This window comes from Leucopleurus acutus (assembly GCF_964270905.1).
Source record: "Leucopleurus acutus genome assembly, chromosome: 8".
NCBI lineage: Eukaryota > Metazoa > Chordata > Mammalia > Artiodactyla > Delphinidae > Leucopleurus > Leucopleurus acutus.
The window spans coordinates 101,737,108-101,749,362 of record NC_139151.1 but is presented as its reverse complement, the minus strand read 5'-3'; the positions used below and the strand labels follow the sequence as shown (position 1 = coordinate 101,749,362).

Here is a 12,255-nt window from a genome sequence, read left to right as displayed (position 1 = left end):
ATGAACCAGAAGTGTTTATTACAGAAATCTGGCCGAAGTTCCAACTGAGTAGCCCCAGCTGAGGCTAGGCTGGGGCCCTCTGCCCAGGGCTGGGCAGGTGAAATAGGCAAGAACAGAAGGAGTACACCTGGGACCAAGGCCTCAGAGCTGTGAGATGATGCTGGGGGCCAGACTGCAGGTGAGGCCCGTGCCATCTGGCTCCACGTTCAGGGACTTCACGATGCCATCCTCTATCACCATGGAGAACCTGCCAGGAAGAAGGGCCGGGCCAGCTGCAACAGCCTGGGCCTGGAGGCTGGGAATGGAGACAGGCGGGGTAGCAGGGGAACCGCACGGGAAACCCTCCTGCTTTTACCTCTTCAGCCGTCGATTCCCAAAGAGGGACACCAGTGAATCATCTAGTAACAAATCTGTCTCCTGAAAGGAGAAGCAAAGGAAAGGTCAGGAACTCCCAGACCTGGCTGGTCCCCACACTGGCCATGTCCCTCCAAGTCCCTGCTTCCAAGATGGAGGCCTGGGGGCCGGGTGCACTCACCTTTCCAAAGGCCCCAGTGGGGTCGGCCAGGAGCCGAACCTAAGGAGAAAGTAAGGTCACAAGAAAAATCTCCTGCTTGGCCCCTGATACCCCGCAGGACCCACACCTCACCTTGCCTTCTGTGTTGTGTGCTCGTCCCCACTCTTCAGTCACAAAGACATCATTAACACTCAGACATGCCACCACCTCGACCCCCTTGGCCTTCAGGGTGCCAGCCTGCTCCACGTACCCTGGCAGGTGGGTCTGGGGAGGGGAAACGAAGAATCAGAAGATGGACAATTGCCTCTGCTCCTCAGCCTACCCTTCATCTCTAGGCCCTCCTCACTTCCCTACTTCAACAGCTTTGATCAGACAATGAGAACTGTGTAAGCCACAGTTCCTTTTTGCCTTGGCCACTAGGACGCTCAGATCCAAACTTAAGTGTTCCTTGGTCAAGACCATGAACTTTCCATGGGCAGGACTATGTCTCATTTACCCAAGTCCCAAGTCCCTTCCACTGTGCCTGTCACCCAGCAGGATCAATGAGAGGTGTTGGATTTCATTGCACCACCTTTTCTCCTACATTCCTGGTACCTGTTCACAGCCTCAACTTATTTTTTTAAAAACCCAATAACGGTTTTTTAACTGTCACGTCATCTACATCCTCTTGGTACAAGCTACCCCAGGACTATGTAAAGGACTAATGAACAATACAAACATGTACACAAGATCCCAACTGCTGAGCCCCAGAAGGGCAGCCCTCACCTTGGAACAGCCAGGGGTAAAGGCCCCAGGGACTCCAAAGAGCACCCCCTTCTTGCCCTTGAACAGCTCTGCCAGGTTCACCTTGTTCCCAGGATTCCCTTCAAATACCACCACCGATGGGATAGCATCTCCCACCTAGAGGGAATGACACCAAGGTAAGGAGTCGGGGCGGGGGGGCTGCAGAAGGCACCCGGATGGTGGTGCCTCCTTGGCCCTTTGTGCGGATGGTGGATGGCGGACAAAGGGCCAAGTAGCCCTGCCTGGTCCGGTGGAGCCAGGGTTGACACCCAGAGGGAAAGTCCAACCCTGTCAGAGCTTCCAGAGGTCCCTTCCCAGCAACCACCTGGTTACCCCACATGCTCCAGGTTTCAAGGTGGCCCTATTCCTCTTAAGGGCCAGTTGGTGACAACAGAAAAAGCGAGAGGCCTCTCCAGGTGTCGCAAGAGGTTGAGTAAACAACCTGAGTTACAGGAAAGGACTGGGGTAGATGGGCAGGAGGAGGTGGGGAGGAGGCCCTGACAACACGGAGGGACGGCATCCCGGCCACGGCTGAGTGTCCCACCCTCAAGAAGAGAAAAAGGGAAGGCAGCAGAAGGTGGGAAAGTTGGGGAGTGGGGTGCAGATTCCTACATCCAGAGGGTAGAGAATAAAAGAAGGAATCTCTTGAAGGGGGAGGGATCAGTCTACCTGGGAGTGTGTGAGGGCTTCATGGGGCCAGAAAACGTAGAGAAAAGGGGGGAAAGTCAGGGGTGAGGGGAGTGCCTCTGAGAAACCCAGCAGTTGGTTGTAGGATGCAGAAGGAGGGGGGGAGATCGTAGAAGACTGTGGGGCAAAGGGGAGTCCCAAGGAGCTGGGGATGGTTCCAGAAGATGAGAAGGGTGAAAAACTCAGAAGCGTGGGAATTAGCCACGAGAGGAGTGCAATGGGGGCGGGAAGGTATGGAGGAGGGCACATATGGGGATTGAAAAGGGTAAAGGAGATGGTTCCATAAGGTGGGAAGCCATGGTACTCTATCTCCTGAAAATGGTGAAGACTCAACACTGGTGTCCCAAGGTGGATGCGGAAGGGAGACGAGGGGAAGGCTCAAAAGCCTTGACTATCCCCGGAGATGGGGCACGAGACCCCTACACCTGGCAACAACGTTGCAGCCACAGGGTCTTGATGAAGGGATGGGGGGGGACAGACGGCGGAAGGAGCCTCTAGGACAGCGGGGAGGGGTCCGGAGGGTAAGAAAGAGGGTGACTCTCCCCCAGACAAGCGGGACGAAGGGGCTTGGGGAAATAGGCGGGGGGCGGGGGGGCCGCGAAGAGGTCAGGCCTGGCTGGGCCAACGGTCACCTTGATCGGGGCCATGGCTACAGCAGCGCTTCTGAAACCTCGGACCCCGCCAAGCGTCCACTCTAGGCCTCCTTTCACGCACCCTCCGGCTCCCGCTGCTGCCGCTACCGCACACTCAGCGACGGCCGGCCGGGAGACCGCCGAGCCCGCTCTACTGCCCAGGATGCGCAGCCACGCCAGCGGCATGCCGGGTCTCCAGACCACAATTGCCCCGCCCCTGCCTCAAGGCTAAGGTAGAAGGCTGGGCGGGACAAAGATGCTACCACGCAATCCTGCGAAACGCGGAGCAAAAGGCGGGGCGTAGGTCGCCCCGGCCCCCTGCGCGGCGCCTCTACTGCGCAGGCGCTGGCGCCGCGCGCAAGGCGGAGTCTTCGACACGGCTCGGCTCATCTGCATTAGGGACTGGATCACTTGCGCACTTGCAAATGGGCGGAGCTTTCGGCTGCCGCGCAGCTTATTTGCATGCAAGCATAGGGTGCCGCTGTTTTGATTGGCATAATTTACGGACTGGGGCAGTATTTCCGTTCCTTAACCGAAGCAAGGGGCGAGGAACGATGGTGTCAGGCGCCAGTGTAGGAGTAAAGCATATTTATTTTGCATTCCACGAAGGCCCCTGCATTGCAGCTGTTTTACATATTTGCGTTGTACACGACTTGTAGCAATTTGAGGTTTGTCTCAGCCAAAACCACTGGGCCTGCGCCGTAGCAATCTCCTGCCAAAACGCTTCCGGGAGCAGCGTTTGATCCCATCCGACCTCCGTTCCGGCAAGCACGGGAAGTTCTAGCAAGTTCGCCGGTTCCGCTCCTCCCAGCTGTCCAATAGGCTAGAGCGGAGCAGCCCCGGAAATGACGCCAGGGGAATCCGCCCTCCTTCCGGTTCCGTCTTTGCGAGAGCGCGTAGCGTCGAGATGAAGCTGCTCACCCACAACCTGCTGAGTTCGCATGTGCGGGGGGTGGGGCCCCGTGGCTTCCCCCTGCGCCTCCAGGTACCGGCCGGGGGAGATCTCGGGCCCCTCTCCTGGGGGCAGGGGTAGGAGAACCAAGATCTGGTCCCTGCCTAACTAAATCTCTCCACCGCGCAGGCCACCGAGGTCCGCATCAGCCCTGTGGAGTTCAACCCCGACTTCGTAGCTCGTATGATACCCAAGGTGGAGTGGGCGGCGCTTCTGGAGGCTGCGGACACCGTGAGGACCCTCGTTTTCTCCCGTGCACACCTTGGGGGGGGGGGGGGTCTCACCGCAGTCCTTTACACCAGGCCAGGGAGCCTGGCCTCAGGGCGCGTGACGGGGATACCCAGAGATGATTTGGGCCTCTTGCCCACAGTTGCATCTGGTCGAGGTGCCCAAAGAGCCGATTCAGGGATATGAGCATGACGAGAGATTTCTGAGAAAGATGCACCACGTTCTGCTGGAGGTGAGAACCAGCTCATTGCTTCCTGGCCATACACCCACACCTGGAGGCTGTCAGTGCTCCGCTCTCTTCCCCTCTTCCTGCAGGTGGATGTGTTGGAGGGCACCCTGCAATGCCCAGAGTCGGGACGTCTGTTCCCCATCAGCCGTGGGATCCCCAACATGCTGCTGAGTGACGAGGAAACTGAGACTTAAAAGCGTGCCAGGCCCGTTTTTCATTTTGTGAGCGCGTGTATCTTTGTTTACGTGTATCCTGTTTGCTACTTCTATCCTGTGTATCCCCAACCCTTGGTCCAGTGACACACCAAACACACGGTGTTCTTGAGCTCGGTATTATATTTTTTTTCTCATTAAAGGTTCAAAACCAAAAGCGGTTTCTCTTTGCAGCAAATATACATTAAAATAGAGTCTCTGTACAGCCAAGGGCTCTGGGCCCTGGCTTGCCCCATGTCCCTGCGCCTCCCTGGCCAAACCCAAAAATAAATATAGTGTTATTGCTCTGCAGGGCATAGAGACAGTGCTCTCCCTACCCCGTGAGGAGGCTGGGTGGGAGCTGATGTGGGCGCCCTGGCCGCCCCAGGGGCCCAGGGGCTGGAGCCTGCTTGGAGTTATTGCTTCAAGGTGGGGGGCAGTAATGCCCAATGCAAATGATGAGGAAAGGAGCGAAGGGAGCAGGGGCCTTTGCTCTCCAAATCCCTCTCTGTTCTGGAGAGGGAGTCGGATTAAGCAGCAGCAAAAGCATCACCCACTGGGAGCCTGTGGCCTCCACTCCCTTCCCTCCCTGAGATCAGGCTTCTGCCCCCCCCACCCCCACATACACACACGCACACACACACGCGCACACACACGCGCGCACACACACACACGTCCCCTACAGCCCCCTATGGCTTCCGCAAGGCCCCCTACACCCTGGGGGCACGTTATGGCTTGCGAGGGGCAGCACTGTGCCCAGAGCCTGGGCATGCACGTTCCCAGCTTCTGACACCCCCTGGGAGGGGGGAGGGGAGGGCATAGGGCCTGCTCTGGCTGATGGTGTTGCCCTGGCCCTGCCAGCAGGCTGTGGCACTGCCCAGACCCCAGCTCTGCCCCCTTGGGGCTGACCCCGTGCTGGGCGGGTCCTGCCAGCACCCCCACCTGTGCCCAGCCCTCGCCTCAGTCCATCATGGCCTCAAGCATCTCCAGGAACAGCTTGTGCATGGGCACCTTGCCCTCCAGCTTCACCCCATAGAAATGGGCCAGCACTTTGCCTGCCGTCTGGCGAAGGAGCGGTAGTGTAAGCAGCAGCCTGCCTGCCCGCCTCCGCTCAGCACCCCCTCCGGGGCCTGCCCGGCCAGCTTCGTACTCCAGCAGGGCCTCGTGTAGAGCTTCTCGAAGCTGCTCCACAGCCTCAGCATCTTCAATGTGCACAGAGTCTGCAAGGAAAGGAGAGAGAGCTGTTGACGTGGGCCGTCTCCAGAAAGGGCAGAGCCACATCTGCCTGGGCACCGCTGGATGGGTCCCAACCAGGAGCCAGACAAGGATTTGCTGAAGCACCACCCACTGCTCCGCCCATCAGCCAAGGCCCGCCCCTTCTCCCCCGGCCATGGCCAGCTCCTGTCCCCATCACCTTCTCTCTCACTAAATGGTTCACCTTTCCACAAAAGTATGGACACCAGGGTTCAGAATCCTGCATGCAGTTCCTGGACCTGTCCTTGCCCGGCTTTGTGACTTTCAGGAAGTCACTGTTCTTTCTTCACCTAAGCTACAGTTTTCCTTGTCTGCAAAATGGGACTGTGCCACCATCAGAGTTAAAAACCAGAGGGCCTTACAAAGAGACCTGTCAGTACTTGCCCCAGACTCACCTGAATTGGCGAGGGCCAGGGCCTTCAGCAGAACGTATTCCTCGCGTTCCAGCCGCAGGGCCTGCAGTCGCCGCACCAGCTGCAACAGGGCAGCCCCCAGCTCCCCCAGGCCAGCTGCTCGAGCCCCCTCTTCATCCAGGACCAGGTCCTCGGCGAAGGCCAGCTCATCCTGCAGTGGAAGCGAGCGCTGGGCCACACCCAACACCAGGACCTCCATCCACACGCTCTGCAGAACTGACATCTGGTCAGACAGCGACAGTGACGAGAAACCTGGAGGGCAGTGGGGGGCAGAGCTGGCTGAGCAAGGCACCAGAGCAGGCATGGCCCCGCCCACCCAGGGAAGCCCCACATCGCCTGGGCCCCCTACCTGGGATGCTCTTGGCCCAGCTGATGGTGACCACGATCTCTCGGTCAAAGAGGTCACAGAGGGTAGCCACGGCTGGGAGGTGTCCATCAGGGCCCGCTGGGTCGGGCATGGCATACAGCTTCTCAGGCTCAACCACCAGGAGGTGGGACACCAGTGCATTCACCGGGGCTGCAGTGAGAGTTGAAAGTGGCACTCAAATTCATCACCTTGCCAGCACTTCAGGGTCAAGCATCTTCCCAGAGTCAGTCCCCCCGTGGCCTTCCTCAATAGCCACTGGCCAGGCAGGCTCAGACACCTCTCTCCGGGAAGGGCTACACTATCTCCCAGGGAAAGCGTCTGTTTGTGGACAGGTTCTGAGTGTCAGAAAACTCCCTGCTCCCAGCTGTACTGCTCGAGGCCTGACATAGAAAAGGATACTTTCGTAAATACTTCTTGGGGGAAATGAGTCAACGAACAGATGAAGGGAAGGTTTGGGTCCCAGTGCCCAAGAGAACTACTATCCCGGGCGAATGACGTCAGACAGGTCTCCCATGTCCGAGCTCCACCCCAACCCCAGAGCCCCCAAAGACCCCACTGTGCTCTCACCTGTCTTCCGAGGGCCTCCACCTACTGCCAGAGGTCCAGCAGGGAAGGGGCCTGGGAAGGGCAGCGGGTCCACCTCTGGCCGCCGCTTGTACTTCTGTCGCCCACCCCGGACACGGTCCAGACGTACCCCTTGAATTGTAGGACAGGGCTGTGTCCACGGGGCTGGGGCTGGCCTGCTCTCCAGAGCCCACCTGGCCAGCCCAGTCCGCCAGGAACTTCCCGGGCCTTGCCCAGCCCAACCCCCTGCGCCCAGCCCCCGCGCCTTGCCCAGGCCCCCGCCAGCGCTCACCCTCCTTGAGCATGCCCACCCGCAGGCACTTGGTGAAGCGACAGGCCTGGCAGGCCTTGCGTCTCCGCTTGGTGATCTCGCACTCGTTGGAGGCTGGACAGCTGTACTCGATGCTCCCTGCCAGGAAGAGGCAGGGCTCCAGTGGCGGCCTCCCAGGGCCCGGAGGAGGCCCAGCGGACAGGAGTCCCCCGACTCACCCCAGGTAAGCACAGGTCTGGGGAGAGCAGGAGTGCTGTGAATGGGGCAGGGAAGCCCGAGCACTGAAGGGAAAGGCCACTGGGCTAGGGGCCCCGGCCTGGGCAAGGGAGGGGCTGGGACCAGAGGAGTCGGGCTGCACCTGGCCCAAGCTTCTTGTCAAGTCACGTTTCTGGGCTGTGCTGCTCTCATCAAGGGCCACAGTGGCCTCCACATTGCTACATCAAGCGGTCAGTTCTCATCCTTATGTCATTTGGCCCAGTGGAGCATCTAATGCCATTGATCCCTCCTAGAAACACTTTTCTTCTTTTGCTTCTAGGAAACCACACTCCCGGCTTTCCTCCCACCTCATTGCCACCTTGTGGTTTCTGTGCATCAGCCCACGCTCCTTCCATTGAAGACCCCTAGGGTGGCCCTCCGACCTGTCTCCACTGACTCACTCAAATGGTGATCTCACCAAGTCATGGGCTTTCAAATCTCCGTCTCTGGCCTAGACCAGCCTGAACTCTAGACGTATCCCACTGCCTCCTCCTGCGCGCCTGGAAGACACTACAAACTTAAGCAGTTCTAGATGGAGCCCCCAACCTACCCCTCCAAAACCTGCAACCCCATTTGTCCAGCTGCTCAAGCAGAAATCTAGGAGACATTTTTAATTCCTCTCTCACACCCCAAACCCAACCCACTGACAGATCCTGGTGGGCTTCACCTCCTACTATGTCCAGAAGCGCCCCTCTTCTGCCCCTGGCAACTGTTTCTACCCTTGACCAGAGTCACTGTCACCTCCCCTCCTGCTCTGTCTTTGCCTCCTTAGGTTACTGTCAACACAGAGACATCCTATTAAAACCTAAGACAGGGAGTTCCCTAGCGGTCCAGTGGTGCATTTCTCCTCACAGCCTGCTTTCTCCTACACCCTACCTGGGCTTCTTCAGCTCAAGACACCTCTTCAGGGAGGCACTCCAGAGTCCCAGACCCAGCCAGGTTCCCTGGCACACACCCTGCTCCTCGCCCTCCAGCAGTCACCGCAGCTGTACTGTAACAACTGTGTGCAGTTCACTGTTTTCTCTCTCTCTCCCCTCTGCTGGAATGTAAACTGCTTGAGGACAGGAGCGATCCTGCCTTAGTCCCAGCTATGCCCCCACACCTGGAACAGTGGCCAGGACAACAGAGCACAAGTTTGTGGAGAGCAAGGATCCTGGAGGCTGCCACTTACCAATGGTGTGACCTTGGGCAAGTCCCACACCTAAGCCCTCGAACCCTCAGTTTTCCCATCTGTAAAACTGGGATGATTAAAAACTACTTCTGGGCTTCCCCGGTGGTGCAGTGGTTAAGAATCTGCCTGCCAATGCAGGGGACACGGGTTCAAGCCCTGGTCCAGGAAGATCCCACACGCAGCGGAGCAGCTAAGCCCGTGCGCCACAAATACTGAGCCTGGGCTCTAGAGCCCACGAGCCACAACGACTGAGCTCACACGCCACAAACGCCGAAGCCTGCGCGCCTAGAGCCCGTGCTTCGCAACAAGAGGAGCCACCGCGATGAAGAGTAGCCCCCACTCGCCGCAACTAGAGAAAGCCCGGATGCAGCCGCGAAGACCCAATGCAGCCAAAAATAAATACATTAAATAAATAAATAAATATAAAACTTTATAAAAAAACTACTTCTTACAAAGGTTAGTTGTGAGAACCAAATGGGAAAATGAAGGTAAGATCCGACACGGCTCACGGCACCTGAATGCCCCATAAGTGGCCGCTATTTATGGCCAGCGCTCGGTAAATATTCGTCAGCAGAGAACGAAGCACTCCAGGCTGGGTAGGAGACACCTGGACCCGGGCCTGGACCTGTTGGCTCAGGTCTTCAGGCCCAGAAGGGAGCACGGAGCTTTTAGACCAGCGGGTCTCAGCCAAGTCAAAACTTGCTAGAATGTCACAATCAGTCGTGAGGCATCTGTCCAAAGTTCAGTTATTAGTAATAAGCAGAGGCAACAGTCTGGCCTTTAGGAGCTTAGCTCTGGACCTCAGTCGACCCAAGTTCATATCTTGTTTCTGCCATTTTTCTACCTGTGGGACCTGAACAAAGTTTTGAAAACCTCTCTGGGCTTCAGTTATCATAGTGCTGGCACCTTGGAGATTGCTGTGTGGGTAACTGAGAGCATAAACGTAACAGGACACAGTGCCTGGCACTCAAGAAATGTTCTCAGAAAGGCTACATGTTATAACTCCCACGTAACCTATGGTTTACATAAAAATATAAGTAAAGGGCACATCCCAAATAATGCTTATTACATCACCATCTTGCTCACTCGTATTTTGATATGCTCTCCTGAGTGAGAAAAATTCAGTGAGTACTACTGGCAGGGATGCCTAATAGTCTTTTTAAAGTTAGGTGCTGAAGTACGACGTAGCCACTCTCAGTTACCCGTAAAAACCTGCCTTGTGCTCATGCTGCTTCGGGGAAATCAGCACAAAAGGGGGCATGTTCTCTGCTGGTGAGAGGCCAGCAGCTGCTGGAAGCAAGAGTAAAGTTTAGGAGCAAGCAGAGGCTGCTCTGAATTCGTCAGAGCCGCTGTGGAAGGTGCTGGGCCTAGAGTACCCAGAAACCTAGGAGGCATCTTGAGTCCCACTCTCACACCCCGCATCCAATCCATCAACACATCCTGGTGGCTTTATTTAACGTTTAAGGGAAAGGACGTTCCTGGGAGGTAGGAGGGCCTGGGAACTCCAGGCTGCCAACCCCAAGTGGTACCACGGCAGCCTGGGGGCCTACTGCCACCCAGCAGTGCACCAACTGGGGAGCGCCAGGCCCAGAGGGCAAAGGGCACAGGCGGGGTGGGGGCTCACCCTGGATGGTCCTCTTGAAGAAGGCTTTGCAGGCCTCACAGGATGCCACGCCATAGTGGTAGCCGGAGGCCACGTCCCCACAGACCAGGCAGAGGCGTTTGGGCAGGGAGCTGAGCACCAGCTTCCCACCACCCTGCTCGCCAGGCCCAGCCCCCTCCCCATCCTCCTCCTCCTTGTGGCCTGGGAGGCAGCGGGTGGGAGCTGGGCCAGGGGCCAGGGCCACGGGGGGCTCAGTCTCAGTCTCCGAGGAACCCTTTGGGCTGTCAGGACTGGCTGGCTCTGCCTTGATGTAGAGAGGCTCAATGCCCACCACCTGGCTGGACATGGCGCTGGTCACCTGCGGGAAGAGACCCGTCAGGTCACAGGGAGGCCCTGGGATGGGGGATGGAGACACCCTGTCACCCTGGTTGCCCAACCCCAGGCCTGGGGCCAGGCTTCCAGGTTCAGCAAGAGGGTGGGGGGGACAGAGTCCAAGGAAGGCTGCCCATGAAGAGCCACACCCCCCCCCCCCCGCCCGCGACTGTTGCCATGGAAACAGAGTCTCCAGAGCCAGTAACTGACAGCCAGTCTCCCACTTGGGAAACTGCAGAAGGCTTGGAAACCCCCTACTCCCACCCAGGCCAAGGAATAGGGTAACCTAAGTGCCCAAGCAACCTTCAACCCCGTCTGGAATCCCCAGCCAGGAGTGAGATACCTCTCAAATTCTCTCCAGATGTTAGAGAGCTCAGTGATCTCCCCCACACCTGGGTATCCTCCATTCAAGAGAGAAACTAAACTGAGGCACACAAACCCAAGGGTAGTTGATGTGCTCACACACGCGTGCGTGTGTTTACACCCTCACACTCCCACTCACCTGGGTCCTCAGGTGTCCTCACCTGCACACACACGCTCACACACAATCACTCTCCTGGGCAGTTTCACGCTCACACATGTCCTTTCCCAAACCCCAGCACTCACTCATGCTCCCGTTTGCCTTCGCACACTCCTCCTGAAGTGCACACCCCATAACAGTCACACCCAAGGCTCATAATCACACTCTGGCTCACACACTCTTACACTCTCACCATGCCCCCACACTCACACACACACACACACACACACACACACACACACACAGGCATAGTCCCTCGTGGAAACACATTCAGAGCCTCTCACACCTGACACATCGCCACCTCCAGTCCCAGGCACACCAGCGGGCGTGGCTCCACCTCCTTGCACCCCCTCCAGCACATTCGCTCTTACACTCCTGCTGCCGCAGAGTCCTCCACCACGGGGCGCCCCGCCCCCCCCAACCTGCGCACACCTACGGGAAGTTGCCTAAAGTTGCTGCGCCTCCCCTCCCCCTCCGCCCGCGGGGGACCTCTATCAGGTTATCAGGAAGTAATGGGGGAGCGCCAAGGAGGAGGAAGTTCTCCCCTGCCAGTGCGATGACCTTTGACCCAGAGAGGAGGGTGGCCCTAGGCCCCTTCGAGCGCCCCCACGTGGTCTTCAAAGCCCCTTCCCCGACAGAAAACCCTTCCCATCTTCCAGCCCGGCCCTCCCCTGGGACTTCGGCATGCTCCAGGTGCCGGATTGAACCCTGCCCTGGGACTAGATCCGAAGCCCAAGCCCGACTCTGGTCTCAGGCCGGCGCCCTAAGACCTGGACGCCATATCCCGCCCAGACCCTGACCCTGTCTGGCTTTCGACCGGGTCCCGACCGTGACCCAGGCCGGACCCCGCCTGGAGCCCGCCCCCCGCCCGCCTCCCTGCCCCGCTCGCACATGGCCCCGGCGCACCGCCCGCCCACCCTCCAGCGGCGCTCCCCTCCGCCCCCGGACCTGGGGCCCCGGCAGGGCGGGCGGGCAGGCATGGGGGCCGAGCGGCCCGGAGCGCCGGGGTGAGCCTGGGGCCGCGGGCGGCCCCTCCTCCGCCGCCTCCTCGGGCCGCGCCGCCCCGCCGCGCCGCGTCCCCTCACTCGGCGGCGCCGCCGGCGGCTTGTAGGACACAAAAGGACATCGCGGCCGCTTCCTACTCCGCTTCCTCCAGCTGACAGCGGGGGCGGGGCTGGCCGTGCGCATGCAAAGCAGGGGGCGTGGCCCAGCGCCCTATGCTAATCAGGCAAGTGGGCCGAGCAGCGCC

At 58.8% G+C, this 12,255-nt stretch overlaps 3 protein-coding genes across 4 annotated transcripts; 1 reads left to right on the top strand and 2 right to left on the bottom strand.

Moving 5' to 3' along the window:
• Position 1: 1 nt before the first annotated feature.
• On the bottom strand, positions 2-2,827 carry PRDX5 (peroxiredoxin 5). The gene is made up of 6 exons (XM_082843946.1): positions 2,617-2,827; positions 1,280-1,414; positions 647-778; positions 536-574; positions 356-417; positions 2-247 (listed from the first exon to the last, which is right to left on the bottom strand). Exons 1-6 carry the CDS (start codon positions 2,800-2,802, stop codon positions 142-144), a joined length of 660 nt encoding a protein of 219 aa, XP_082700072.1. The 5' UTR covers positions 2,803-2,827; the 3' UTR covers positions 2-141.
• Positions 2,828-3,313: 486 nt separating this feature from the next.
• TRMT112 (tRNA methyltransferase activator subunit 11-2) lies at positions 3,314-4,809 on the top strand. Its single transcript, XM_082844871.1, has 4 exons — positions 3,314-3,601; positions 3,698-3,799; positions 3,939-4,028; positions 4,112-4,809. The coding sequence occupies exons 1-4, from the start codon at positions 3,524-3,526 to the stop codon at positions 4,217-4,219; spliced, it is 378 nt and encodes a 125-aa protein (XP_082700997.1). The 5' UTR covers positions 3,314-3,523; the 3' UTR covers positions 4,220-4,809.
• Positions 4,810-4,860: 51 nt separating this feature from the next.
• ESRRA (estrogen related receptor alpha) lies at positions 4,861-12,155 on the bottom strand. Of its 2 annotated transcripts, none has more exons than XM_082844870.1 (7): positions 11,955-12,155; positions 10,136-10,472; positions 7,107-7,223; positions 6,818-6,946; positions 6,233-6,400; positions 5,866-6,135; positions 4,861-5,436 (listed from the first exon to the last, which is right to left on the bottom strand). In XM_082844870.1, the coding sequence occupies exons 2-7, from the start codon at positions 10,458-10,460 to the stop codon at positions 5,177-5,179; spliced, it is 1,269 nt and encodes a 422-aa protein (XP_082700996.1). In that variant the 5' UTR covers positions 10,461-10,472; positions 11,955-12,155; the 3' UTR covers positions 4,861-5,176. The 2 variants fall into 2 exon arrangements, with proteins under 2 accessions (XP_082700996.1, XP_082700995.1); XM_082844869.1 differs by lacking the exon at positions 11,955-12,155 and adding an exon at positions 11,293-11,479.
• Positions 12,156-12,255: the final 100 nt, after the last annotated feature.